This window comes from Ptychodera flava (assembly GCF_041260155.1).
Source record: "Ptychodera flava strain L36383 chromosome 3 unlocalized genomic scaffold, AS_Pfla_20210202 Scaffold_26__1_contigs__length_13983176_pilon, whole genome shotgun sequence".
NCBI lineage: Eukaryota > Metazoa > Hemichordata > Enteropneusta > Ptychoderidae > Ptychodera > Ptychodera flava.
Window position 1 is genome coordinate 2243550 of NW_027248280.1, and position 26510 is coordinate 2270059.

The following is a 26510-nucleotide window of genomic DNA, read 5'->3' on the forward strand; positions in this document are numbered from 1 at the left end:
AAAAGCTTGGCCATTTCATGATTTCACCGTCGAATTTTTCAAGAGTTAGTTTCAGCAGATGATTTCCCTTGTGTTTTAAAACGGGCACAGAACTTGGCGCCGACGACGAAGTCGACGATACATTCGAACTAATCGGCTTGTCAGTGTGTTTTCCAATAAATTGTCTATAAAGCTTCAACTTACTGGTGATGTGACCTTCGTATTCGTCTGCTGCTTCAAACTCTTCTAGTAGCTTTTCGTTGTTGTTTTTGATGTGTGAAGATATTCCATTGTCCAATTTCTTGATGATTTCTAGCTTGTTCGAGATGTTGTTGGTGACTTTGGAAAGGGCTTCAATTTCTTCTTGTGTGGAGTTTTCCTTAGAGGTTATGTTGTCCGCTTGCTTCAGAAGTGTTGTTATCCGATCGCGTCTTCCATTTCTTTGGTATTCCAGTTCTTTAGTTTCCTTGGATCCGGAGGACCCGAAGGAGTTTCCGTTTCTTGGCATCGTTAAAAGTATGCTTCAGGCTGTAGTAGGTAGTCTCGCAATCCTGGTCTCGGCACCAGAAATTATGTGTGGAATATGACCAGGTCTGAGTAAGCAGTCGGGACACGAAGTCGTCTAATACTATAAATGACTACTTTATTCTATACTAATATAATAGACAGTGGCTAATACAGTGAAGCATAACACTTGGGTGAGAGACCGTACATTGAGTCCAGTGACGTGAAGTGTCTCTGTTGAGGGTGGAAAAGTCTCTGATTGGGGAAGGCGAGGTTCCCGTACATAAAGCACTTTTGGCGGGAAAAGTGTCTATGAGTCACGAGAAAGGCACATGATGGATTAGACATATTGTCTTAGCAGATGGAATCTCTGGTTGGTAAAATAAACAGTGATAGGAAGCGGTGCCTCAAAGCTTAGTCTTAGAAGGAATGCTATCAGAGTATCTATAGTAAGACACTGTACTAATAGTGACATAATACAAGAATATATTTACTAACATTCTCCCCGACGGGAAATTTAGCAGTGTTCCAAATGATTGCAAAATCTCAATGAAACGTAAAATACTAAGTAGTAAATTTGGCAGTGAAATGTGTAATAAATGAAAAGGAATTTCTATTCTATGGGATAATATTGAGTAAATAAGTCCAATATATATAAGAGTATATATAGTCCGATATATACGAGTTCAGCAACAAGAGTTCACACATCGTTTAAATCTTGAATTCTGCAACGGGCGATGGCGGCTTCAGTTCTGGTCGGTGGCCTCTCGCTGCTGGTTGCCTGGTTACCTGTTGTATTTACGTGATCGTTGTTCTCTGTAGCTTGTTGTGTTGTGTTGGCGTTGATTTCCAGTGGGTACAGATTGATGATGGGACGATTTGTATGTCCATTAGCAGTTCTGATTCCTGCAGAACGAATGATGCTGTCGTTTCCGTAGTTTAGCTTTTCTACGGTGGCTAATTCCCAGTTGATTCGGCGTGAGGTGTCGCTGTGTACAAGCACAACATCACCAATTCGAATGTCATTGTCCGTTTTACCGTGAATTTTGTGGTGTTCACGTAAGGCAGTCAAGTATTCCGTTGTCAATCTGCGCCAGAGATGTTCCTGTAGTTGAGTAATGCGCAGATAGCGTTTCCTCATGTCATCTTCATTTCCGAATGACGGGTCCGGATCGTTCCGAAATTTCAGTGTCGTCAACAAATGGGCATGGCACGTTTATGAGGACGCGACCATGGAGCATATGTGAAGAGGTGAGCGATATTGCGTCATCCGAATTCGAAGACAGATAGGTGATAGGGCGGTCGTTCAGCGCAGTTTCTATTTCTGTGATTATAGTGTTCATCTCATCGAAGGTTATGAATGCACAACCTAATACTTTCTTGATAATATTCTTTGTCACTCCAATCATGCGTTCCCAAAATCCACCAAACCATGGAGAGCGTTTGGGAATAAAGGACCATTCTACGCGTTTGTTAGCCATGTATTGTTTTATGTAGGATGAGTCAAAGAGTTCACGAAGTTCCTTATCCGCAGAGAGATACGTCGTAGCGTTGTCGGAAATCATCTTCAGAAGGGAGCGAGCGTCGAGCAGCGAAACGGCGGAAGGCACGTAAGAATGAAGCAGTTGATAAGTCCGATACAAGTTCGAGGTGAATTGCTCGTGTTACAGCACAAGTGAAAAGACAAATATAAGCCTTTGTTTCCTTACCGATTTGACGTAGAGCATGCCAGTAAAGTCCACACCGGTAATGGTGAACGGCGGAGCTTCGTTCACGCGGTATTTCTGAAGAGGGGCTTGCACTGGATGCTGATACGGCTTACCAATTACTTTCAAACACTTTACACATTTGCGTATTACTTTCTTCACAGCTTGTCGTAATTTTGGGATCCAGTGTTGTTGACGGAGTTGAGTAACCGTTGTCTGTAGTCCGGCGTGTAGCACACATTTGTGCGCGGCTAAGATGACAAGTTCCGTAAACCGATGATGGGTTGGAAGCAGTCGAGGGAATTTCGCGGCGTATTCAAGGGGCGCGTTATATAGCCTGCCACCACAGCGAAGAATTTTGTCTTCATCCGAGAAGTGCGCGAGTTGTCTAGCGAACATAGTTTTCGTAGTCTGTCCGAGGATCAAGTATACGTCGGTGCGATATACTTCGGGTTGAACGTCTTTCATCCATTTGTTTTCTGCGCCTTGAAGTTCTCTTGTGGTTAGATATCCGATTTTGCGAGCGTTGGGTTTTTTCAAGTTCGATACGAAACGTAGTACGATAGCCGATACGCGGAGTAGTTTGGTGATCGAGCTGTATCCATTTGCGTCGACCACGTGTTGGATTCCGATTTGAGTAGAGTGGGCGTTGTCTTCAGGAGGAGCCGCTGTGTTTGCATGTCCGTTATTTGCGTTATCTCTATTGTCCGAGTCTGCGAGAAACACAGCGGTGTCATCGTTGTCAGATAATTTGCAAACTGGCCAATCACCACGTTGAGCCAATCTGGCCCTTCCCACCAGAGAGTAGACTTCTCCAAGTCGCGTGTAGAAATTCCACGTGTTAGCAGGTCGGCTGGATTACCTTGCCCAGGGCAGTATTTAACTGTGCATGGAAATTCGTTGATTCTTTTCACTCTATTTGCGATAAACAGCGGTAGTTTCTTATCGCTTCTTATCCAGCCAATAACGCTGTGATTGTCCGACCATAGGAAGCGACGTGTAATATTTACTTTATCTTTCAGAGCATCGTAGGTGAAACGGAGAAGTTTTGAACCAATAAGTGCGGCCATCAATTCTAATTGCGGTAGCGTAAGTTCCTTCGTAGGAGCAACGCGAGTCTTTGCCATAATTAATGCAGTCTGGCCCTTGTAGCCTAGGTACACCAAGGTACCGAAAGCCTTGGTGCTTGCGTCAGCGAACATTTGTAGTTCATGTTCATCGCGTAGATTTGTACCTTCAGTGAAGTATCAACGACTGAACGTATCGTGAGAACCGGCGCGTAAGTCGGTTGCTATGGGTGACCATTGTTTGATTAGGTCGTCTCCCAGAGGTTCATCCCAGTCAAGTTTTCTTTTCCAAAGTTCCTGTATGAAAAGTTTTGCCTTTACGAGAACCGGAGATAGATATCCGTAGGGGTCGAATAAGCCTGCGGTTATTTGAGCAACTTCGCGTTTAGTCACGAAGTCGTTCGAAGGAGGTTGCGTTTTCTTCATATAAGTCAATGTATCCGAGTCAGAGTCCCAGCGCATTCCGAGAACACCCACGTTGGTGTTCATTTCGAGTGTTCTGTCGCGTTTGGCGAGCGAGCGTACTTCATCACTATTGGATGACCAAGAGCGTAGTTTAAATCCACTGGCAGTCATGATTTCATTCGCGTCGTTGTAGTATTTCACGGCGTCGGTCGCATTTTGTACTCCAGTAACAACGTTATCAACGTAAATATTATCTTTTAAATCAGTGGAAGTCAAAGTTGCGTTGTGTTTTTCCAAGTGAGTTTTCACGGCGTTCAGAATGAACGGAGAGCAGACCGCGCCAAAGAGGACCGTTTTGAATTGATAGACCTTGAAATTGCTTTCAGGGTCGCTAGGGTCTGATAGCCACAGGAATTTGGTGAATTTCCGATCACTTTCGTCGAGGCGGACATTGAGAAATGCTTTTTCAATATCGCTGATAACGGCAGTCTCATTTAATCGAAATCTGAGTAGTATAGCTGCCATATCGTTTAGCAGAGCAGGCCCAGTCTGTAAACAATCGTTCAAACTAGGGGAGTCAATTGATTGGCGACAGCTGCAATCGTAGACTACACGGATAGGAGTTGTAGTCGAATCTTTCTTAACAGAGCGGTGAGGTAGATAATGTCCACGAGTTACATCATCATCAGAAACTTCTTCAATAAAGTCAAAAGAGATTTGCTCTTGAATAATGCGGTTGTACGCGTTCAATAAATCTGGCTTTAATCTGCGTACCATGGCGCGTGTGCGTTTCTCACTAATTTGATAATTGGTCGGTAATGGCGGGTGATCTGGTTTCCAAGGAAGCTTAGCAACGTATTTACCGTCGTCGATTCGTAAGTGGGTATCGCGAAATAATTCAAATTCGCTTACCTTAGTGTCCGTTGATTGCTCTTCATTTCTAATTCCGATAGTTTCTAAGTCCCAGAGAGTCTGAAGTTTCGTTTCTTCTTCCATAGAGTGCGTAGCGATATGTAGAATAGTCGCGTTAGCAGCGTTGAGATTGTTTCTCGCGTTTGTAGGTCCAGATAGCAGGTATCCGAATTTTGACTTCACAGCGTAAGGTCCGGGTCCTTCGATGACTTCATTTTCGATGAAGCCCAACGAGTGGTCAGCGCCAATGAGAACAGAGATTTCGAAGGAGGACGCGTCCGAGGGATGATGGGCTAACGGTAGCCCTCGTAGATGAGGAAGGTCGACAAGCGGTTTCTTGATGAAGTTCTTCATTGCGGAGATCTTCGGTGCGATCAGCGCGCTATCTCCATTGGTCCGTCGCGAGTATGAAGCTTGAACGTAGCCGTTTCGTAGCGTTTACTTTGAGAGAGATCGCCCAATGTTGCGATACTAGTGTTGAAGTAACTATCCGGTTTAATGTTCAGTTTCCGAATTAAGTCTCTAGCGATAAATGAACGGTTAGAACCTTCGTCGATGAGTACAACAGCGTTGACGGTTTTCCGTCCCGATGAGATAGGAACAACAGTGGTTTTAAGAAGAGTGGTTTCTTCTATATCCGACGTAGCGAAGTGTACTTGAGTAGTTGCCGCGGCGGGTTGAGCGTGTGAAGCGTTCGCGGTACCGGGTTGAGGCGAAACATCAGCGTTATGTAGAGTAGGGGGAAGGATCGCGTGAAGTTTCCGAAGTCATAGAGGTGGATCCCTGGTCCGATTTACAGAGTAAAGTGTGATGCTTTCTATCACATTTGCGGCATTTTCCTTTGGACTTACAGTCGCTTACTCTGTGTTTCCCTAGGCAATTGAAACACAGCCGGTTTTGATTGACAATTTTGTGTCGTTTCGAAGAATCGGTGACCACAGTGCAATCGTTCGGATAGTGTGGTCCTCGGCAAAAGGTGCAGCTCTTTTCTTTCCGTTGAGTAGAGCGACGCGCGGCTGAGTTAGTCGCAGTACTTGAGTAAAAGGCGGCGGTACTAGGCATTGAAGACTGAATTGATTCGTCCAATTCAGCAGCATGATTGTTGGAAGACATTATCCTTATCTCGCGTTTGAGAGCCTCGCGAAATTGTTTGAACGTGTGAAATAGTTCATCCTCTAATGGACGTTGAAGCAGCGTCAGTAGATTGGGCGGAAGTTTTCCAACACTATGATTAAGATCACCCATTCGAATCTTTCTTGTGGAACGTCTAACTGTTCAAGATGGCGAACGTACGTTTCTAACTTATTGTGAAATGCGGTCAAACTTTCGACAGTGTAAGCGGGGTTTTCCAATTTGTAAAAAGCTTTGACGTAAGCTCTGCGTATTTCTTCTTGTCTGCCATACTTATCACGTAAGAGTTCTATCGCGTCACCGTAACTTTTCTTGTTTGATCTCAGTCCATCTACTACCCCGGCGGGAGGACTGATGAGGTTTGCTCTCAAATACCGAAGTCGCTCGGTGTCATTTAGCGAGGCGTCTTCATGTATGAGAGACATGAAGTTATCGATAAAGCTTGGCCATTTCATGATTTCACCGTCAAATTTTTCAAGAGTTAGTTTCGGCAGATGATTTCCCTTGTGTTTTAAAACGGGCACAGAACTTGGCGCCGGCGACGAAGTCGACGATACATTCGAACTAGTCGGCTCGTCAGTATGTTTTCCAATAAATTGTGTATGAAGCTTCATCTTACTGGTGATGTGATCTTCGTATTCGTCTGCTGCTTCAAACTCTTCTTGTAACTTTTCGTTGTTGTTTTTGATGTGTGAAGAAATTTCGTCGTCCAATTTCTTGATGATTTCTAGCTTGTTCGAGACGTTGTTGGTGACTTTGGAAAGGGCTTCAATTTCTTCTTGTGTGGGGTTTTCCTTGGAGGTTATGTTGTCCGCTTGCTTCAGAAGTGTTGTTATCCGATCGCGTCTTCCATTTCTTTGGTATTCCAGCTCTTTAGTTTCCTTGGATCCGGAGGACCCAGAGAAGTTTCCGTTTCTTGGCATCGTTGAAAGTATTCTTGAGGCATTATGTGTAGTAGGTAGTCTCGCAATCCTGGTCTCGGCACCAGAAATTATGTGTGGAATATGACCAGGTCTGAGTAAGCAGTCGGGAGACGAAGTCGTCTAATACTATAAATGACTACTTTATTCTATACTAATATAATAGACTGTGGCTAATACAGTGAAGCATAACACTTGGGTGAGAGACCGTACATAGAGTCCAGTGACGTGAAGTGTCTCTGTTGAGGGTGGAAAAGTCTCAAAGTCTCTGATTAGGGAAGGCGAGGTTCCCGTAGATAAAGCACTTTTGGCGGGAAAAGTGTCTATGAGTCACGAGAAAGGCACATGATGGATTAGACATATTGTCTTAGCAGATGGAATCTCTGGTTGGTAAAATAAACAGTTATAGGAAGCGGTGCCTCAAATCTTAGTCGTAGAAGGAATGCTATCTGAGTATCTATAGTAAAACACTGTGCTAATATTGGCGTAATACAAGAATATATTTCCTAACAGGAGACGGTAATGACAGTGTAGACATATATCAAGAAATACTGCACAAAATTTCATGAAACTTTGCACAGATGACAATCTAAGAACATTTTGATGATACTGTGAGTGTCATGTCAATTATCTTCTCATTTGCATATTTAATGAACTTTGGTTATTAGTGTCATAACTCTGAAATTCCTGCACCAAACCTGATGATACTTGCAACAAATATTGATCTGATATATATATATATGATTATACTTAGAAGCATTAGGCAGTGTCATGTTAATAAATATCTCATTTGCATATTTTATGTAGGTTTGTAATTAGTCATGTAACTCCGATATAACTTCACCAAATTTGATGAAATTTGCTGCAGATACTGATCCGACTGATATCTAACTGTAGTGTAAAGCATTTAGTAGTGTGAAGTTAATTAAGGGTTCATTTGCATATTTAATGAACTTTGTAATTAGGTATATAACTCTAAAATTACGGCACCGAAGTCAGTGAAGTTGGGTACACATATTGTTCTGATATATATCTAATTGTACTGAGAAGCATTTGGCAGTGTCATGTTAACAAATAGGTCATTTGCATATTTTATGAAGTTTTGTAATTAGTCATATAACTCAAAAATAACTGCACCAAATGTGATGAAATCTGCTGCAGATACTGATCCGACACATATCTAATGGTGATGTAAAGCATTTAGTTGTGTTGAGTTAATTAAGGGTTCATTTGCATATTTAATGAACTTTGTAATTAGTGATATTACTCCGAAATTACAGCATTAAATTTGATGAAACTTGCTACAGATGTTGATTTGATAAATATTTAATTGTGCTATGAAACATTGAACAGTGCCAAATTAATTTTGGTCTCATTTGCATATTTAATGAACTAAGTAATTAGTGACATTACTCTGAAATTACAGCATTAAGTTAATTGAAACGTGCTACAAATGTTGATCTGATGGATTGTCCCGTAAAGCATTGAGCAGTGTCAAATTAAATATCAGCTCATTTGCATATTAAATAAAGTTTTGTAATTAGTGATTAAACTCTGAGAGTACCGTGCGAAGTTGAAAAACCTGCTACATACAGTGATAACATATATCTCATTGTTCTGTGAAGCGTACTACTATTAATGAACCTGTCGTAAAACACGTAACCATATTTAGTTCATATCTGGTTTTTATTTGTGTGTCTTGTATATGAGATTTTGAAATTTGGGAAAGCAACATTTTCCACACGATGATATTAATTATCCTCACTTCTCAAATGTTTTTGAGAATATGAGTGCTAAGGAGCCATCAATGATTCTCTCATAATGTAACTTTGTATATAAAGCTTTCAAACTCAGAGAATCATTTTGAAAAATACTGAAATGTCATAATTTTGTATTCAGTACGATTTTCTTTGAACTGAGAATTGATTTTCTTTTTTTCACGAGAAACTCGTGTATATACTGTACTTGTATGACTTAACACTGTACATGTACACTTCTCACCTGTACCACTTTGTTGTTCTCCCTTGCGTATGGGCTGGAGGCCTTGAAAAGCAATAAATGTACATATGTGTGTGCACGTGAACTGAAAATGGCTACTTGTGGCGAGGTGTACACGGAGGAGATTACGCAACCGCTTTACACCTCGAATAATACCCGTTTATAGTCTGTTTTTCTCCTTGTCTGTGGTTGTACTGATGTCGCATCACAATTACCATTTTGTATCAGACTTTAAAAATACCTATAACCTCACGAAACCACGCAGTTCCGAAGAGTGCCGAACATGCACTCTCCGTTAGTTTCCGGATTTTTGCCAATTTTTATAAGCGAAAGTATATTCGTCAAAGTTGATGCTATTGTTGTCGGGTAGCGCTGAGACTGGTGAAAACGGGAAAAAGTTTGAGCTTCGCAGAGGTAATTTTAATCATTCTGAAAAATCCTCTCACATTTTTATGGTTATATAATAAGTGTGTTTGAACCAAATTTTGAAAGTCTTTTATCGATACTGTCAGATTTTACCAAATGGTTTAGGGTCAGTCGTATCGTCTTCTAAAGTTCTTTATTGGTGGAAATGTTTATGAAAGTGCTGGCGTGTTGTTTTGATTGGCGTGAAGCAGTGTTTCTGCCCTGAAAGCACAAAAAGTATACATGGTTGTTACGCGACAGGCAGCACTGCGCCGTCGACTCTGGGAAATCTCGTCCTACTTTACACGAAGAGTTCAAAAAATCTCGCCCAGTGTATACAAATAATTGACATCATCTAAACCCCCATTGTGCACCTACGGTCGTGTATATTCGCGTCTAAAAAGGCAGGTTCTTATTAAGTTTATCTCTGAGCAAATTCACGAATAGTACAAACCTTTCAGATAAAGAACAAAGAATTAAAATCGCAAACAGACAATATCAATAACCACCAGTGTGAGAACCAGGGATTGAGGACTGTCCCTGTAAAGATATTTCTGAGCAGCATCTTCAGAGAACTACAAAATCGAAGAATAATGTCTGATGCCGGATACCACGACACCGGCCGACAAAGAACTAAATTTTAAATGAGTTATAGTTCTGTTTCGTTGACTGTAGAGCTAACTAAAATAGCTTGACATGTCAAACCAACGTCATGTCATGTTAATGGCGGTTAAGGTGAAGTACTACGAATACGTCAAAATTAGGTCGTGGTGTCATTTTCTTGAAACTTTGCACAAATATTCTTGGAGGTTGGGAACAGTGCAAAAATGAAATAAAAAATGGGGGTCACTGCGCTCGTTTCCATGGAAACGGACGTTAAAATGGCGTCGTTAGAAATAAATCAAAATGATATAATTCACTTAAACTAAAGAAAGCAATTATAAAACGCTTAGCAAATGAGTTAATTTATAAATACCAAGAATTAAGATCCATATCTATCGAATTAAGATCATGATGTTTGTAAAGAAATTTTAACATAAGTATCGATTACAAAATGACGATATCGAAATTATATCACTACATAATTTTCGAACTTTCTTCCTGTCGCTTTGAATGGTGTCATTTTGACCAAACTTGGCGAATAAAATCCTGACATAATACCATTTAGTTTACACTTTTAATAAAAGGGTGTCACCACGCTACTTTTTACATTATCTCCAGGTGAATTGGTAATATGCGCCATGTAAATGGGAGAGAAATGTTAATTTTGCGCTCATATTGAATAAAAACCAGCTTCCTAGGGGGTCAAAATATGACAAGGTTAAAGGTCACATGCATTTCTAAGAGACTGGGTCAAAAAATTAGGTAAAAGCGCAATTTCAACAATGACAGGTGATGTTAAATACATGCGTTACAAAATAACCCATTTGCGGCAGGCTGGAGTTAAATCTGCGCAGAAATGTTCTAAAGCGTGTGCGCGTCCGAATTCGTCGCCCTTTACCTTAACAAAGCCTGCATAGAAACGACACGGAGACAAAGATTTGGCCGAAATCATGGGGCGATAGCAAATCCAAGCATTGTCACCATCTTTCACCTAAGGACACTCGCAGATTTGAATAGAACCAGCACCATGTTACCAGGGGATTCATATACTACCAAAGCGGGGTGTTTGGGCGTCGTAGCGGCCTTGACAGCGGTATTTGGTCCCTCACGGAATCCAACCGCTACCGGGCACCCTGCAGACCCATGACAGTATTAAACATCAGGGAACTTTATTGAGTTTTAGCTGCCCTAGCATGAAATAAGTAACAGTTCAATCTCTTTATTTTTGAGCTACTACCCTGCAGCGAGGTTAAATTTTATTTTTATTTTTTATAATGGAGGGCTGGTGGGAGTTTTACGAGCAGAGATTTTATAATTTAGATATTAGATTAAGATATTTGTCAACTGTTTATTTTAAATCTGACAAGTCTCAGTTCCATTGTATCGGGTAGACAAAACATTTATTTTTTACGAATACAATTGCTGTGAAATATGTACTCATGTTTCATATTTAAGCAAGTGATTTGAATATAGCGTAACGAACTGCAGAAATGAATGACGAAACGCTACTTATGGAAAGTCAATTTAACATTCCTTTTAAACTCGGGGTGCTATAGTAGTGTATGTTCATAAAGCCCGTCACTATAGCTAAAGAAATATGTACAATTTGACAGTATCTGCTGTTTATCTTTCTGTCGAAAAACACACTCTTGTATGTATTTAATAAACTGTGCTTAATCTAAAATGTGGACAGAGATAGGTCTACACACATCAGACTGAGAACTTTGCGGTTTTCTTATGTGTGAATAAACTAAAATGACAGACATGTGTCGACGCGGACCGAAAAAACCCAAACAACTCAAACCAATTTCAACATTTTAAAAACCCACATTGAAATTGGTTTGAGTTGCTTGGGGTTTTTCGGTTCGGTCCGCGCCGACACGGTTGTACTTTTGATTTTATTCACAGACAAGCAAACCGTAAAGTTCTCAGTCTGATGTGTGTAGGACTTTCTCCCTTTTGCATTGGTTAAACCTTTGATATGTGTGCATAGACTTTAGAAATGGCATATTTCACCATCTGAGAAACACACTCGTAAGACATACGCTAACAATTTGGAATGGACAGCCACTTTATTACAAGGTTATCTAACGTACACAGACAGGTTAATCATAGCTTATATAATATGTAAGTTTACAAATAGGGTAACCTCATTGAACTTTGTCAAAATAAAAACAAGCTTAATTAAAAACTTACTAATTATTAATCAAAAAGCATCGAATACCGTCATAAGCTCACGTGTTCACACGTGTCGCTTGGATTTCTGTTTTTCTATGTGTCTGTCTTTTGACTTGATATCTCAAAAGCGGCTAATAAGATCAGAATAAAATCTGGTACATAGAATCTGTTTGGGAAAGGCAAGAACTGATTAGTTTTTGGTGCGTTTGGCATGCATATTTCGTACATATTTACATAATTAATGATTTTACAAAACAATCAGACATACATTAACGACTTGGATGAGATTCGTAACAAATGTTGATCACACAGGGATTAATCCAATATGAAAGACAAAAAGGGGTTACATAAAATTAATTGGTAATTTTCATATTTGATGAACTTTCCTAGTTATGAGTATATATTTGAATTGAGACAATCAAAATTGACAAAACTAGGTATGTATGTGGTAAAATACTATAATTTAACATTACTGAAAGTCATTATTGCCACAGCCAACTCCTAATTTGCGTATTTGATGAACTTTCCCAATTAGGAATATATATACGTATACTTGAGATGTACAGATATATGAGATATATATATATATATATATATATATATATATATATATATATATATATATATATATATATATATATATGTGTGTGTGTATGTATATTTAATTTTTTATAGATTGACTTGGCCGAAGTTGACGACACTTGCTTTGTACATTGAGATTAATATGATACAATACTATTTAAAGTACTTAAGCATGTTAAGTTCAGCAAATTCCTAATTTGCATATTTAATGAATGAATTTAAGCGATTTCTGATCATTTTCCACTGTAAAAGGGAATATGCTAATCGATTTATACACGACATGGTGTTTTTGTACTAAATTCGAAGTCGGGTTACACAATAAGTTCAGGGAAAGGCAAGCAAAGATCTATTACATTTTATTTTAATTAATGCATTTTGCACATGCGCATTGCTTGTCATGGCGGATGGATACATGGATGGTTTTAGAAGTTATTTCCTACTCTAACAGTAGTTATTCATGCATCCGTCGGTACATTTAACTCATTTTCTCTTTCTTCTCTCTCAACACTTCGTTCATTGCTTTGCTTTCTTTCTCAAGCTGATCCCTAACGACATGCAGTTCTTTCGCCAAATCGCTGTGTGTTTTCAGCAGCTGGGTGATTTGAGCCTGTATAGCGGCGCTGCGTTCTTCGAGGTCGGCAGCTATCTGGTCATATTGCTTGGTGATGTCCTCATTCATAGAAAGGCGCTGTATTTGTGGAGAAGATATATTATTTTCATGATGACAAGTGCAACTGCAAAGTATATATTCGTTTTCAGGATTGAAGGTATATATTACTAGATGTTAACATAAAGTGAAAAAATTACATTCTTGTGCAATATGGTGAATACTATGAACTCAGAAAAGAAAAGAAATGGGGCTTCAGATGTAATGGAACACAGTAAATGCAACATGAAATATATAACTTCACCACGGCAAAACTTTGAAGTATAGTAAAGTATATTTTTGTTGGAACGTTAGTTATCTCATTTGCGAGATTAAACTCTTGCTGAAATCAAGGAACATTGGCACAAACCGTTAACTGAGTTATGTAAAGAAAGTTACAGGCAGGGGCAGGGCACAAAATGTTAACAAGGCTATATTTACGAGTTTTTCTGCTCCTCTTCCTTTAGATTTGACATCTTTTCTTCCTCTCTCTCCTTTTGCTGTTTCGAAATGATGAATATAACACGTGTCAATCTAACAATTTTATAACAACAAGGTACTTCAGAAAGTAGAATGTGATCTGATTGTTCTGCCTAATGGTAATTTAGTCGAAGTGTCTTGATGGTATCGATTATTGTAAAAACTTACCTGATAGCTAATACGTGCGATTTAAATTTGGTAGCTTATATAACAGGAGGGTTTAACTGGCATCTTAAAAAAATGTTGCGAGACTTAATTTTTTTTCTTCAAGTATTTACGGCTGTAAACTCTCCCTGGTTGTAGGCGAAAAGTCCCATCTACCTATTAAAATGAAACTTGTTTTAACTTAATATCTACAGAACGATATGTAAGATGAACCCAAATTTTTTTCAAGTTGGCTCTTCTGTGACTGTGTTTTTATATAGCAAAATGCCAAGTAAAGCTTTAACCCCTTGACTACCAAGGCCAATGTATTGCTATATACCAGGCCCCTTATGTAAATATTGATAAAAATCTTGGGTGTGGTCATTGCATGAACACTGCTTAGAGTAAAAATTAAGTAAGTACCAATAAACCATATATTTTCTGAATCAGCATGAAATTTCCCACTTTTTCATAAATACGTTTTGTATTTCCAGGTCACGTGACTGATCACATGACACATCTTGTGACCAGAGTTGGCAAAGAATATGAATATTTGAAGTATCAGGACGTGTTTTGAATCCATAAAATGACGCAAATTTGAATACAGTTGCAATTTCCATGGCATTGTCTTTACATATATGTAATAATAACTACCCTTTACTTTATTTATAGATGTACCTATTTAAGATTTTTCTCACAAAAGGCAGAGTAAATGAACCAAAAACATCAGCATCTGACATGATTCTGTATTTGAAAATCAACACATTTTATATTTGTAAACACCTGCTTTATGTCTTCCTTGCAGAAACATGCATCTAAAATGGTTATGATTTATCAAAAAATAATTCACAATATTTAAAAAATACATTTTAGGGAACATATCACATGACCAAACACATGACCAATCATGTGACCAGTCATATTGATAATATGGCTGCTATAAAATTTCACTGGCTTATAGTAAAAAATTGTATTTCCTCTAGTTTCATTCTCGAATATTGCTGTTAATAGAACATATTTACATATAAATCCGTTGTTTTCAATAATAAACATTTCATTTCATTAAAAAAAACAAACCATAAACATCTTCGCGATCGTCCGTACTTCTGAAAACTGTAAACAATCAGCGCGACGCTTCTGTGATCAGCCTGACCTTTCAGGGTTGAGGTCATGGGTCACGACATTTGCTTCCGGATTTTGGCCATACTCGGACGTACGGGGCGCAATCACATTCAGGCCAGATCGGAATACATCAATTTTAGTCGCGCTGGGTGCCGACGCCGAAATTACAGGATTTTTACGGACAAAAATGAAGCAAATACTCCTATTTAACTGTGCCGGATATTTCCGGCGCTCAAGGTATACAGTAATTCAATATGGCGCCGGATATATCCGGCGCCATAGGTTGACATTATCTAAAACACACATCGTTGCCTATTGAATGTCAATGTCCGCCTTCATGTTTATAGAAGGAAATTTTGAAGACAATGAGAACGTTCTGGTTACCTTTTATCCTCCTCGTCAGCCTCCGTCAAATACGGTGCTTCCACTCCATGTCCATCAACGTTACGTGCAGCAGCAGAAAATATAATTATTTTCTGAAATATGAGATTTTGTATTAATTAGCGATTGATTGTTGTGAAAGAATAGTTGCTGGCGTTATTATTATATAATGACCTTTGGACATCATTGCATGATTTTGAGCGTAATAGCGTGTATTGAAATGATATATGTACTTGGCACATATCAACAGTTGATGTCTCTGTTTTGTCACGATCAAGTAAAGAGAATAAGTTCGGTAACAAACAATATGCTTTTAAAAAGACGATATGCAGCGAAAGGGGGTGTTATGGAAAATACAATACTTCACAATACTCAACATACTTCACAAAAAGTGGTGACAGGCTGGAGGAATTCAGGGGGATTTGAAAATATTGCGGTAGTAAAGGGAGACTTGAAAGTTTTGCTCTACCTGTAGGGTGATCTGAAAAGTTTTTGTCCTTTTACTTTTAACGTCTTCCGATTACAAGGTTCTGTAGTTAATTCAATGAAAAATGAATAATATCGATTATTCTAATGTTCGTAATACTAAAAAAAATCTCAAACAATTTGTCACATTTCATGACATATCTAAAAAAATCTAAACGTGTGATTTTTCGTAACAAAACATGTTGGTCTTGAATCGGGATAGAAGCTGCAAGCCATGATATTTTTTTTGCTATATCTTTACACAATTTATCAATTGCAGTTTCTTGCTGTCTTTCTACAGCATGCCGAAACAAACAATATTCAGTTCGTCGACATATAAATATGTATAGTGTGATAATTGAATTAGAGTCCAGACTGTAAGTCAATTAATTGCCAATGATACAAATGCATGGTACACATACATAGACTGTGTTGGTCGGCTGAATACTGGACAGTTAAACATGCTGTAGGGAGTTAGAACAAGAACGCACTTGTATGAACTATACAAAAACATTGTCAAACTTATCGAAGTTAATGCAGCTGCCTTGTTATTATAGAAATAACCGGCGACGCGCTGACCATTAACGTTTATTTATGGGCAAGGGCGAGCGAAAAGGCAAAAATTAAGCCTCGCCCGTTTATTTTGGCTTTCCTCGAGCCCGCGCCCATAAGTAAACGTTTATGGTCAGCTCGGAGTCTGTTATTTCCATTATATTATAAGCGAACCCAAGAAAACCGTTACAATTTGCAAAAATTCCCGAAGCGAATGACAACTTGGTCCCAGAAACTGAGCAATACGCGACACACTGTCATGCGCGCCGTAAAAAAATGGCAAATCCGGAGATGTTTTCAGAAAAAGGTATATCACTTGACCTACAAGTGCTCAATTTTATTTTGTGATTGATTATGATTTACGTTTGAGCTGTAAAGTTACGATACTTCGAGTTGTTAATCTGATTATTCGTATTTACGGGCATGTAAAGAAACCATTGCTGTGTATTTGTGGTCAGTAATGTGGTTCAGCTCGACCAATCAAAATGCGACAGGCATGGTAATATAATGCATTGTCACTGTCACAACAAACTGGTAGTGAGAGAGATAGCTCTGATTCTTGGGTCCTCGAAGAAAAGTTTGGGTCAAATCACGCTTATGACAGTGAAATTTACTTGTACACAAGATCAGGCCAGGGAATAACACAATATATTGAAGACCAGGAGACTCGAAATATCAGGAAGTTTCAATTTTGACATATTGAAAAATTCAAATTTAAAGAAAAAAGATTGGGTCACCGTGCTTGATTGCTACATATTCACATTCTCATCGTATCGTAAAATAATACAAAAGGAAACTTTGTACAGAAAAAATGAAATAAAATGTGTACGACAATGAAATAATTGTCACTTTTGAGCATATATATATATATATATAATATATATATATATATATATATATATATATATATATAATAGCATATATATATATATATATATATATATATATATATATATATATATATATATATATATATATATATATATATATATATATATATGACTAGACGCTGCTTAAAATTGACAATAACGGGAGGTTAAAATATTCCTCACAATAACGTTTTAATCTCTGAAATGTCAGGTGTAGAATGGTAAATTTGGTAAAAAGTAAATACTCTTATAAAGTCTCACTTATTTTATTTAATTAGAGCATTTACTTTTCAAAAGTACAAGACTATATATATATATATATATATAATATATATATATATATATATAAATATAGATATAGATAGATAGATAGATAGATAGATAGATAGATAGATAGATAGATAGATAGATAGATAGATAGATAGATAGATAGATAGATAGATAGATAGATAGAGAGATAGATAGATAGATAGATAGATAGATAGATAGATAGATAGATAGATAGATAGATAGATAGATAGATAGAGAGAGAGAGAGAGAGAGAGAGATATAGATATAGATATAGATATATTGTCACTTTTGAAAAAAACATAGGCCACACTAATCACTTTCCTAGATTTTGTGAAATATAGTAAGGAATTCACGAGTAGCATACTTTCTCCTGATCGTCCCTCTGTGTGCTCGTCAACAGGTGCCATTTACCTGGCCAGAGTTAGATTAAATAAAATCGACTTAGACTGATAAATACAAAAAGTTTACTAATGCGTTTAAAAATGAATCAATTTAAGAACTTCCCTTAAAGAGGCACTCCCATTTGGTAACATTTTTAAAACACATTTTTTCAATGCCAACGGTCGATATTTGACGTGGCGACTAAGTGCGGATCGCGAGATATCGATAAAAACATGTCCTCAAAAAGTAAAAGTTTGAATTCCGGTGGCCCACCTAAATTCAGCTTCCGAACATCGAACGTTCGGCACTGGGGCCATTGTCAACTAAGCTATGGAGTACGAGTCTACACTGACGCTGCTGTACGCCACAGTACCACTTGCGTCGGTGATCGGTCATGCACCGTGGGAGAAAGCTGAGTCTTACTGACTTGGTGAAAAAACGAAAAACAATTTTTGCTGATTCCACCAGAATTCGCATAGGTGACTAGCCCAGTTACGTGCGGTTGATACATAGCGGCCACCGCGTGGTATGCATAGACGCATACCACGCGCGCGGCGAACCACAAGTACTGTGTGGCAGACGACAAAATGTAGTCATCGGAGGCGGCTAATATTTTACACGTAAAACTGATGTTTATGTGGTATTGGTTATTTTACTGCGCGTGCATCTGAAATAAAAGCGGCTATATGGTAATCGGGAGGACTTTAAAAATTTTAATCAAATAGACGGGTTTGGGATTGAAATTACTGGGGAATATTGAGGGGGCGATCTGAAAACAACATTTCATTGCGATTCTTTCAGCTCCCGCCCCGTTAGTTGTGAATGCAGCCTAACTGTGAGGCAGTAGCCAGATAATCAGCTAAATTAGTTTCAGTCATGTTCTGAAAGAAATAGTACTTTTTTTACTAAGTGATTATTCATATTGCGGGATGTTTTTGAGAGCAAATTACACTGAAATTCGACCTTCCTGCAACACTCTGTCGGTTGAGACGTTGTTTTTATTGATAAGAGTAGCAGACTTTATTGGGGCGAACACAGCAGGGATGTAATTAAATCTGTGCTTGTTTATATCAAAGCAGGCATCCAGTCTCAATGAGATACAATAGCGGGAAGATCATTCCGTAACTGACACTGAGCAAGACAACTTCAAGAAATCGTCAGTTTTATACTTGAGAGATAAATCGTCAGAATTCCGCTGCCGACTCTCTGTGTGCTTTATAATATATTGAATAAAAACGACAAAGTTTGTGTGTCATTCATCATAGTTTAATAACTCACAGAAGGCGGAACTCACATTTTCTTTTGATGCAGATCTACCGTACATAGCCAACTTGAACAAAACGTACAAAAGGTAAGGTAATTTGTATCGAACCATACTAACGACAAAGATATTAGCAAAGGTAACCAAAAAATCTAAAACAATCTAAAAGCAACAAAGTTCAGTTCATGCATACTGAATTTCGTACTCTACCATGTCGCAAAGTTTACTGTAAAGAGTCAGAACTGGGTTGATTGTACAAAGGTGTAGCCGAGAGTTCAGTCCTTACTAGGGCGCTCTGAGAAATTACAATGTCAATGTCAATGATGCAGCACTCAATAAATGCGTACTACTCGTCTGAGTCTGGGGACGGTGCACAGTTTTCAAGGGGCGACTCAATTCGAAGTGGTGGCTGTACTGTCGCGGGAACATCGCTTGCCGACGTCGATGTTGCCGTCGGATAAGATATAATCCCTCCATGCATATGCCCGTCTGCTGGCACGTAGCTACCGGTATATCCGTATGGCGTATATATTGGACTGAACTGCGTAGTCGGAGCTGTCAGTGTATGATCAGCATTCCACGGATACGGATAGAGTTGCTGGAGTTGGTAGGGGTATCCCATTCCATAAGAATACTGTGCTATGGACTGTAAAACTGGGTCGGGACTGGCGATATGTCAGCTGGTACAGAACCAGATATGCCAGAGACTGTCGAACTGCTTGTTGATACATGGAGATTGTCTGCGCGATGAACATTGTTTGAGGCTTCCTTGACCTTGGGTGGAGAACAGACACGGCGATTTTCATTCGTCTGACCCGGTGCTTCGCACCCCATCGCTGTCACATTACGATCGTGGCATCGGCCCGGTGACATTTGGACTTTCCTTTGTTTCAACATTTCTTGGATAGGGTCTGGCAATCGTGAGCCTGGGCGATATTTATCTGCACGATTGTGTTTACTATTAAAATTGTCAATAACAGTTTGGAACGTTTTTCCAGCCTGCGCAATGTTTTCCGGGACTTTGCCTTTATAATGTTTCTCAAGAATTGCACAGTCTCCTTGATCATAGCGGTCCTCGGCATGATTCCTGACGACGTGCGCATCAAATATTTTCTCTTGTTAGAATTCAGTAAGGTACTGTACACGCGCGAGTAAAACGTTGTCGCGGTTGCTTCGTAAACAGTTTTCTTTAACTCGAGCGCGGATTTCTTTTTTTTCTTTAGGTCAGTTTTCAGTTTGCAGACTATTTCATTTGCTGATGTAATTTCTTTCCTTTCCATGGGATGGTCGCCAAGTGAACCGCACTGTTCAACGGTAACACAAGTAGGAAATGGGCACTTCCGCTTATCATGTGATCCGTACAGATGACAGTTGGTGCATTTCTTTTGGCCCGCTTCTCTGCGTTGATCAGTTTGTCTGTAACGATTGTTCAAACTGTCATATTTCCTAGTAGCTTCACTGAGTTCCAGTTCCATTTCGGAAATTTCACCTTGTATTGCTTCCATCATGAGCTCGCTCGGCGATTGCCAAGTATAATTTCCCCATTCGGAGTCGTCATCCGTGTCTGATTCCGCCATTGCACGTACATCAGATGCGTCTCTCGGTGGTTCGCGGTGTCTACTTGGTCGTCTTTCTCTATGTCGGGGAGATCGGGTTCGGAAGAGCCTTTTAGAAATTCGTCCACGACTCGAACCGACGACAGTGTCAGGACTCCTTTTCTGGTCAGTGCGATTCTTCGATAGAGGAGTCGGTAGATTATCAACGCCATACATAATCATCCGTTTGTGAGTCTCGCTGACACGGTTTCTGAACTTCGAAAAGTCACATTCTCTGAAAAACTTGAGCGAAGTCGTGGAAGTGAAATCAAGTTCTTCAAAATCCGACCGATATTTGAGCAGAGCTGGGCTAATGGAAACTAGAAAGTTCTCAAGCGTTGAGATATTGGGCTTACTTGGAGACTTTGATTCCATGGCCAAAGATTATCACTACTTTGTTCGGTAGACGCGTGTGCCAATGTTCACTGACAGTGTAACATATGTAACTTTTCAATTTGACAAGGTGTGAAGATTTGGAACGACTAGCTACATTTCATAGATGGGTGGGTCAAGGTGTATATTCAGTAAACGAAAGTTTCCGCGTCGTAATGACTTTGGAGCAAGAAACGATGTCGTGAATAAATCATATTGCACAATTGGCGGATTTTGTCATGCTTTTTGCTTGAACTTGACCTTCCTCGTCACCAATTATATACACACGCCCCTTTTCCAAGTCTCGACTGGTTTGTTCATGGCCCTTTTTAGGGTATATGGTTTGTTCCAAACTAGCTCAGCGTGAGCGGTGTAGCGAGCAAATTTTCCCGCGCTCACTTTGGCGGGCCACTTCCTGCGACGGTTTGTCATCTATAGCGCACAAGTATGGAGGTGTCTCAGACTGGACGTTCATTTTGCCGTGGAAAACCACTATCAAATGACTTGAGATATATGATCAGAACGGAGATGCTGTCACTTGGTGCAAATAACTTGACTGGTTATTTTCCCTCTGGTAGTATGAGGAAAGTCGCAGAAAGATTCAAAGTGAACAAATCAACAGTAAGCCGCATTTGGAAGCGCTTTTGTGAAACTGGCGAAATCGTACCCGGTACTCCTGGTGGACAGACTCGAAATAAACTCACAGATCCGGACTTAGAATTCATCGAGGTGTTGAAAAGAGAACGACCCTCCATTACCTACAAAGAAATTACGGAGCAACTCCTGCAATATGGCTCAGTTAACTCAGTCAGCGTCAGTACAGTTGGCAGAGCAGTTCGCACCGAACTAACCGGTGGGCCCTGGACATATAAGCGAATGTCGATCATCAATCAGCATCGTTTTACCGAAACAAATATGGATTACACGCAAGCATATTTAGACTATTTGGCTACCAAGAACCCGGCAAGAGTGAAGTTTATGGAGAAAGTGGGGTGAAAATACAAACAGGACAACATGTGTACAGCCACTCACAGCCAAGAGAAATTGGGCGTTATTTGACCGAGGCAAACAACATGGCTAATCTGCTTGTGGGACGTGATGGCGTAAAATATTGCTCTGTGATCGATGAACCATCTAATGGCAATTAATTCATTAGATACTTCACTAAAGCTACGACGGCGTTTACAGATGATGGTGAGGCCGCTTTAAACCCAGGAGACACTGTCGTGGTAGACAACGCCCCAATACGTCACTATGAACCAGGTGATCATGTTAGGAATTTATTGGACGATATTGGTGTCGAAATTGCATTTTAACCAACCTACTCACCAGATTTCAACCCAGTAGAAAATTGCTTCAATAAGATGAAGTCACTTCTTAAAAAAGACTATTACCGTGAACTATTACACGACAATATAGCAGTGGCAGTGTACAATGCGGTTCGGATGATTACCCAACGACACGTCTGATTATTTTGCCGCGACTGGCTACTTACAAGTACCACGGCAATGAAATGTTTTAAGTATCACGAGACAAAAATATCACAACAGCATCGATAATTTGTCCGCAAATAAAGTAAATAAAGTAGTTCTACTCAAGCATGAATGTATGCATCATTATGTGACGTGATTATTTTGGTTCTACACAGAAACTTTGTTTTTATTTCACATCAACTCAACGGCAGAGTTGCAAACTCTAGGATTTCTTGAAGTTGCCTTACTCAGTGTCAGTTACGGAATGATCTTCCCGCTATTATCTCATTGAGACTGGATGCCTGCTTTGATATAAATAGACACAGATTTAATTACATCCCTGCTGTGTTCGCCCCAATAAAGTCTGCTACTCTTATCAATAAAAACAACGTCTCAACCGACAGAGTGTTGCAGGAAGGTCGAATTTCAGTGTAATTAAATTCTTTGTTTGCGTCCACTCAAAATGGGAAAAAGTACGCGTCTAAGCGGCTGAAAAATTAACACAATGTAATTTGATTGCAGCAGATAAAAAATTGTAACAAAATTTTAGTCCAGAAAAGCTCAGCGGACATGTCCTAACATTTCCTATTCAAATACATTGTGTGTGTTTTCATGAAAACCTTAAAAACCTACGCGGGTGGGGACGCAAAACAAAGAATTTAATTACTTTGGCCTAATTAAGATGGAATTGATATTTAGTGTCTAGAGAAATCTCAACTGTAATATTTATGAAGGATGTTCAGGATTTGGTGAATTTGAGCATTTATATCGGTGGATGGATTTGTATTGAAATGAGAGAAGGAAACTGCTATGTGTGGCCAAACCGTCGAAGAGTACAATGTTTATCGAAGAGCTATTTTGAAATCCGTTCCGTCTTCGACGCCGTAAAACTTTCAATGCCGTCAATTGATCCAAAGTCCTTGCTAAGATTGATAAGGGGGCTAATCGTAGTCATCTAGAAGTAGAGAAATAAATTAGTTCGGACAACTAGAAATGAAAAAGATAAAGAGAGTTTTAGTAATCTCATCTATGCTTATATAAGCATTAAAGTGGCCTCAGATTTTTGTTAATGGTGAACATTATGAATGCGAATTTTCAGTGTCGAATAGGGTTCATAACGAATTGCGAATTGCATTTCTCGCCTGCAGATTACGCAGAGTACTCAAACATTACGTCACAGCATTTGCATCTTTTGGTGGTATGTTGCAAATCAACACCGTAAGTCACAAGGTTATAGAGACCCTGTTGGGTGAAGTGCGAAGAGAGGGTTACAAGATTACAAAACCAACATGGCAGCGTTCGTAGAGTCAGCTCTTCCCTGTGACACATACGAAGTTATCAACGCCCACAACAAGTACCTTTTGAAGGCGATGGGAATATTTGAGCAGAATTCGAAGAGTATAGATGATGTCGATCGACTACACTCCTACAGACAGTCGCTAAAGGTAGGGAGAAGCCAATTACAACAAAATTATTTAAATTCAATCAATTTTACATGCGGAGGACATTTAATTTATGCGTATTTTTAAGACGTCTTGTGTCAGATTTTTATAGCGATGGACCGAGGAGAGAGATGCAAATACCCAAATAATAAGTACTCCTGTGTGGAGTTACTTTCATGACAAAGAGTCTTACGTATTATTTCAGTACGTGGTAAAAGATCACAGACAGACCTGTGTTCAGCATTTCATGACGATTTGTTTGATGAGTGAGATTGACGTTAGCAATCGCGGCCTCAACAGTAAGATAATGCTTCTTGTTTGCTCTCTATCTCTCTCGTACCTCTTCTGTCTGTCTGTCTGTCTGTCTGTCTATCTGTCTCTGTTTGTCTCTTTCTGTATGTCTCTTTGTCTGTCTCTCTCGCTCTATTTGTCTGTATGTCTGTCTGTCTGTCTGTCTGTCTATCTGTTTGTCTGTCTTCTGCCTCTGTCTGTCTGTCTGTCTGTCTGTCTGTGTGTCTGTCTGTCTGTCTGTGTGTTGTGTCTCTCTCTCTCTCATGACCTCATGGCAATGTATAACAAAGATAACTGCCATAAATGCATCGGCGGGGAACTTTACCAGATATTGATGTCAAACGAGAGGAAATTTGAAGCATTCTGCAGAGAGCTTGTCGAAAACTTAGTGGACAAGGAGTTGCGTCCATTAATAGACGCAAAAAGAAGTGAAAGCAAAATTAATATGAAAATCAACAAGGTCGCAGAATTGTACAAGGCAAAGGCACGAGATATATGGATGTCGACAGAACAGATTTGTTAAAGGTAAGATCTTGGAGGTCACCATATTGGACAAAAATAATGTAAGACCTCATTTGCAATAGGAAATTTCAGACAAAACATGAAATATATGCTCCATTTCACCGATAGCCGCTCTATCTGAGAAGTTTGAAACGAGGATTTACTAGGATATTTCCTAACATGGCATATCCTTTGTCTAATGTGCATGCATTATTTCATTCATAATATGTACGATTCAATGTTAAGACATATCTGTGTGTCTGTCTGTCTGTCGCTCTCTCTCTCTTTTCTCTCTCTCGCTGTCTTCTCTCTCTGTCTCTCTCTGTCTTTGTTTAATCAAATCAAGAATACACCCGTATAGTTTGAGTCACAAAATTTACATTTTGTGCATATTTTTGCAGAAAACAGTGACAATTTCAGTGTCGCGTCGACATTCAAGGACAAAGGGGAAAGGAAAGTGTTTGAGGAGGGGGAAGATTCAAAGGTAAAGAAACTAACTTGACATTTTTAACGACACATCAGATAATCACATAAGCTAATAGGAAGGAAAACAATGAATTTGAGACAACCATGAGACATCCAGATATACACGTACCAAATTTACCATCAACATCATTTAAGGCTTTTGTTCATGAAAAATTCCTAAAATTGACCGTGTAAAATTTAGTGATGCCTGTCACTGGCAGTTGGGCACATATAAGTACATGTGGAAATTAATCTTTGACAGGAAAAAGAAAAGGCCAGAGAAGATATGCGGATTATTAAAATACAGGAAGAAGAAACATTGGTGAGTATTCATAATTATATGAACATCTAAATTTTTATCCTCGATCTGTTCTGGCACTACAGTTTAGATCGTATTATTTGCATTAAAATCTAACACATATTCCCATCATATATTTTGATATTTAAGTATTGTATAGAAATACTTTAACATGTTCACGTATTCTATTATAAAATTCCTTTGTTTTAGAAACTATTATTTCATTTTATATGAAACATTGTTGCTGCAAAGATGCGTTATGTTATCCCGCAATGACAGAAATATATACAGTAGTTAGAATCAAAGAGAGATACATCCAAGGTCACAGTGCATCTTCGACATACAAGGATTGCCACATATAATCTGACTGCATTTTGCAAAAAAATTAATAAGCCACTCAATTTAAGAAAAGCTCAGCCTTGACGACGTGCACGGCCTGATAACCTGCTCTTAGCTGCTTTTCAATCAATTAATTTTGACTGAATGTGAATAGCAAGAGATATTGTGAGAATATGTCCTTCATGTTTTGTGGTGACTTCTAATGTGCAAATAGTATTTACCGTCCCGACATACTCCTTTCAAACAGCGAAAAAATCGAGAGAAAGACATCATCAGGCTATAGAAGCAAGTGGAAGATGATTACAATGGAAGAAGCGAAGCTATCCTGACACAGGTGACACAGCTTCTCAAGACGCACGCTAGTCTGGCAAAAGAGCTGCAGGAGGTGAAATCCAAGCTTGAAGAGAGACCGCGAAGATGAAGGAATAATTGAACATGAAAAATAAACAAATACTCTAACTTTTATTGATTGTTAATTGCACTTTTGTTGAGTTATCAAACGTTTTAAATTTTCCAACAAAAGTGCCAAACGTAGTTGACAGTGAGAGAGAATATTGTATACAAGCGACTGGTTTGGAACATCAACTTACTGACGATTGTTACCGATTGGTACCAAGTCATTATTTTCAAAATAACATTAACAGCACGTAAATCATGTAAACGCATGTTGATCAGGCATCATTTCTTAACTTACCTAATTACAAGGCATAGAAAGCAGTATCTATCGACATGAACGGTTATTACTGAGTAATG

General features: G+C 39.0%; 4 protein-coding genes across 4 annotated transcripts; 1 reads left to right on the top strand and 3 right to left on the bottom strand.

Moving 5' to 3' along the window:
• Positions 1 to 1183: 1183 nt before the first annotated feature.
• LOC139125722 (uncharacterized) lies at positions 1184 to 3391 on the bottom strand. Its single transcript, XM_070691821.1, has 3 exons — positions 3052 to 3391; positions 2193 to 2902; positions 1184 to 1588 (listed from the first exon to the last, which is right to left on the bottom strand). Exons 1-3 carry the CDS (start codon positions 3389 to 3391, stop codon positions 1184 to 1186), a joined length of 1455 nt encoding a protein of 484 aa, XP_070547922.1.
• A 45-nt stretch (positions 3392 to 3436) lies between these two features.
• Positions 3437 to 4927, bottom strand: LOC139125723 (uncharacterized). The gene has a single exon (XM_070691823.1). The coding sequence runs from the start codon at positions 4925 to 4927 to the stop codon at positions 3437 to 3439; it is 1491 nt and encodes a 496-aa protein (XP_070547924.1).
• Positions 4928 to 5769: 842 nt separating this feature from the next.
• LOC139125724 (uncharacterized) lies at positions 5770 to 6627 on the bottom strand. Its single transcript, XM_070691824.1, has one exon. The coding sequence runs from the start codon at positions 6625 to 6627 to the stop codon at positions 5770 to 5772; it is 858 nt and encodes a 285-aa protein (XP_070547925.1).
• A 14769-nt stretch (positions 6628 to 21396) lies between these two features.
• On the top strand, positions 21397 to 26178 carry LOC139125725 (protein gooseberry-neuro-like). Its single transcript, XM_070691825.1, has 4 exons — positions 21397 to 21802; positions 25057 to 25139; positions 25383 to 25442; positions 26092 to 26178. The coding sequence occupies exons 1-4, from the start codon at positions 21397 to 21399 to the stop codon at positions 26176 to 26178; spliced, it is 636 nt and encodes a 211-aa protein (XP_070547926.1).
• The last annotated feature ends 332 nt before the right edge of the window (positions 26179 to 26510 follow it).

Coding starts and splice junctions, on each gene's coding strand:
- LOC139125724 (XM_070691824.1), bottom strand. CDS start 6,627: ATGCCAAGAAACGGAAACTTCTCTGGGTCCTCCGGATCCAAGGAAACT.
- LOC139125725 (XM_070691825.1), top strand. CDS start 21,397: ATGGAGGTGTCTCAGACTGGACGTTCATTTTGCCGTGGAAAACCACTA. Junction 21,803..25,056: donor AGTTCGCACCGAACTAACCG/GTGGGCCCTGGA, acceptor ATATTTTTGCAG/AAAACAGTGACAATTTCAGT. Junction 25,140..25,382: donor AGGAGGGGGAAGATTCAAAG/GTAAAGAAACTA, acceptor AATCTTTGACAG/GAAAAAGAAAAGGCCAGAGA.
- LOC139125723 (XM_070691823.1), bottom strand. CDS start 4,927: ATGAAGAACTTCATCAAGAAACCGCTTGTCGACCTTCCTCATCTACGA.
- LOC139125722 (XM_070691821.1), bottom strand. CDS start 3,391: ATGTTCGCTGACGCAAGCACCAAGGCTTTCGGTACCTTGGTGTACCTA. Junction 2,903..3,051: donor TAAATACTGCCCTGGGCAAG/GTAATCCAGCCG, acceptor TGTTTCTCGCAG/ACTCGGACAATAGAGATAAC. Junction 1,589..2,192: donor GCATGCTCTACGTCAAATCG/GTAAGGAAACAA, acceptor ACTCAACTACAG/GAACATCTCTGGCGCAGATT.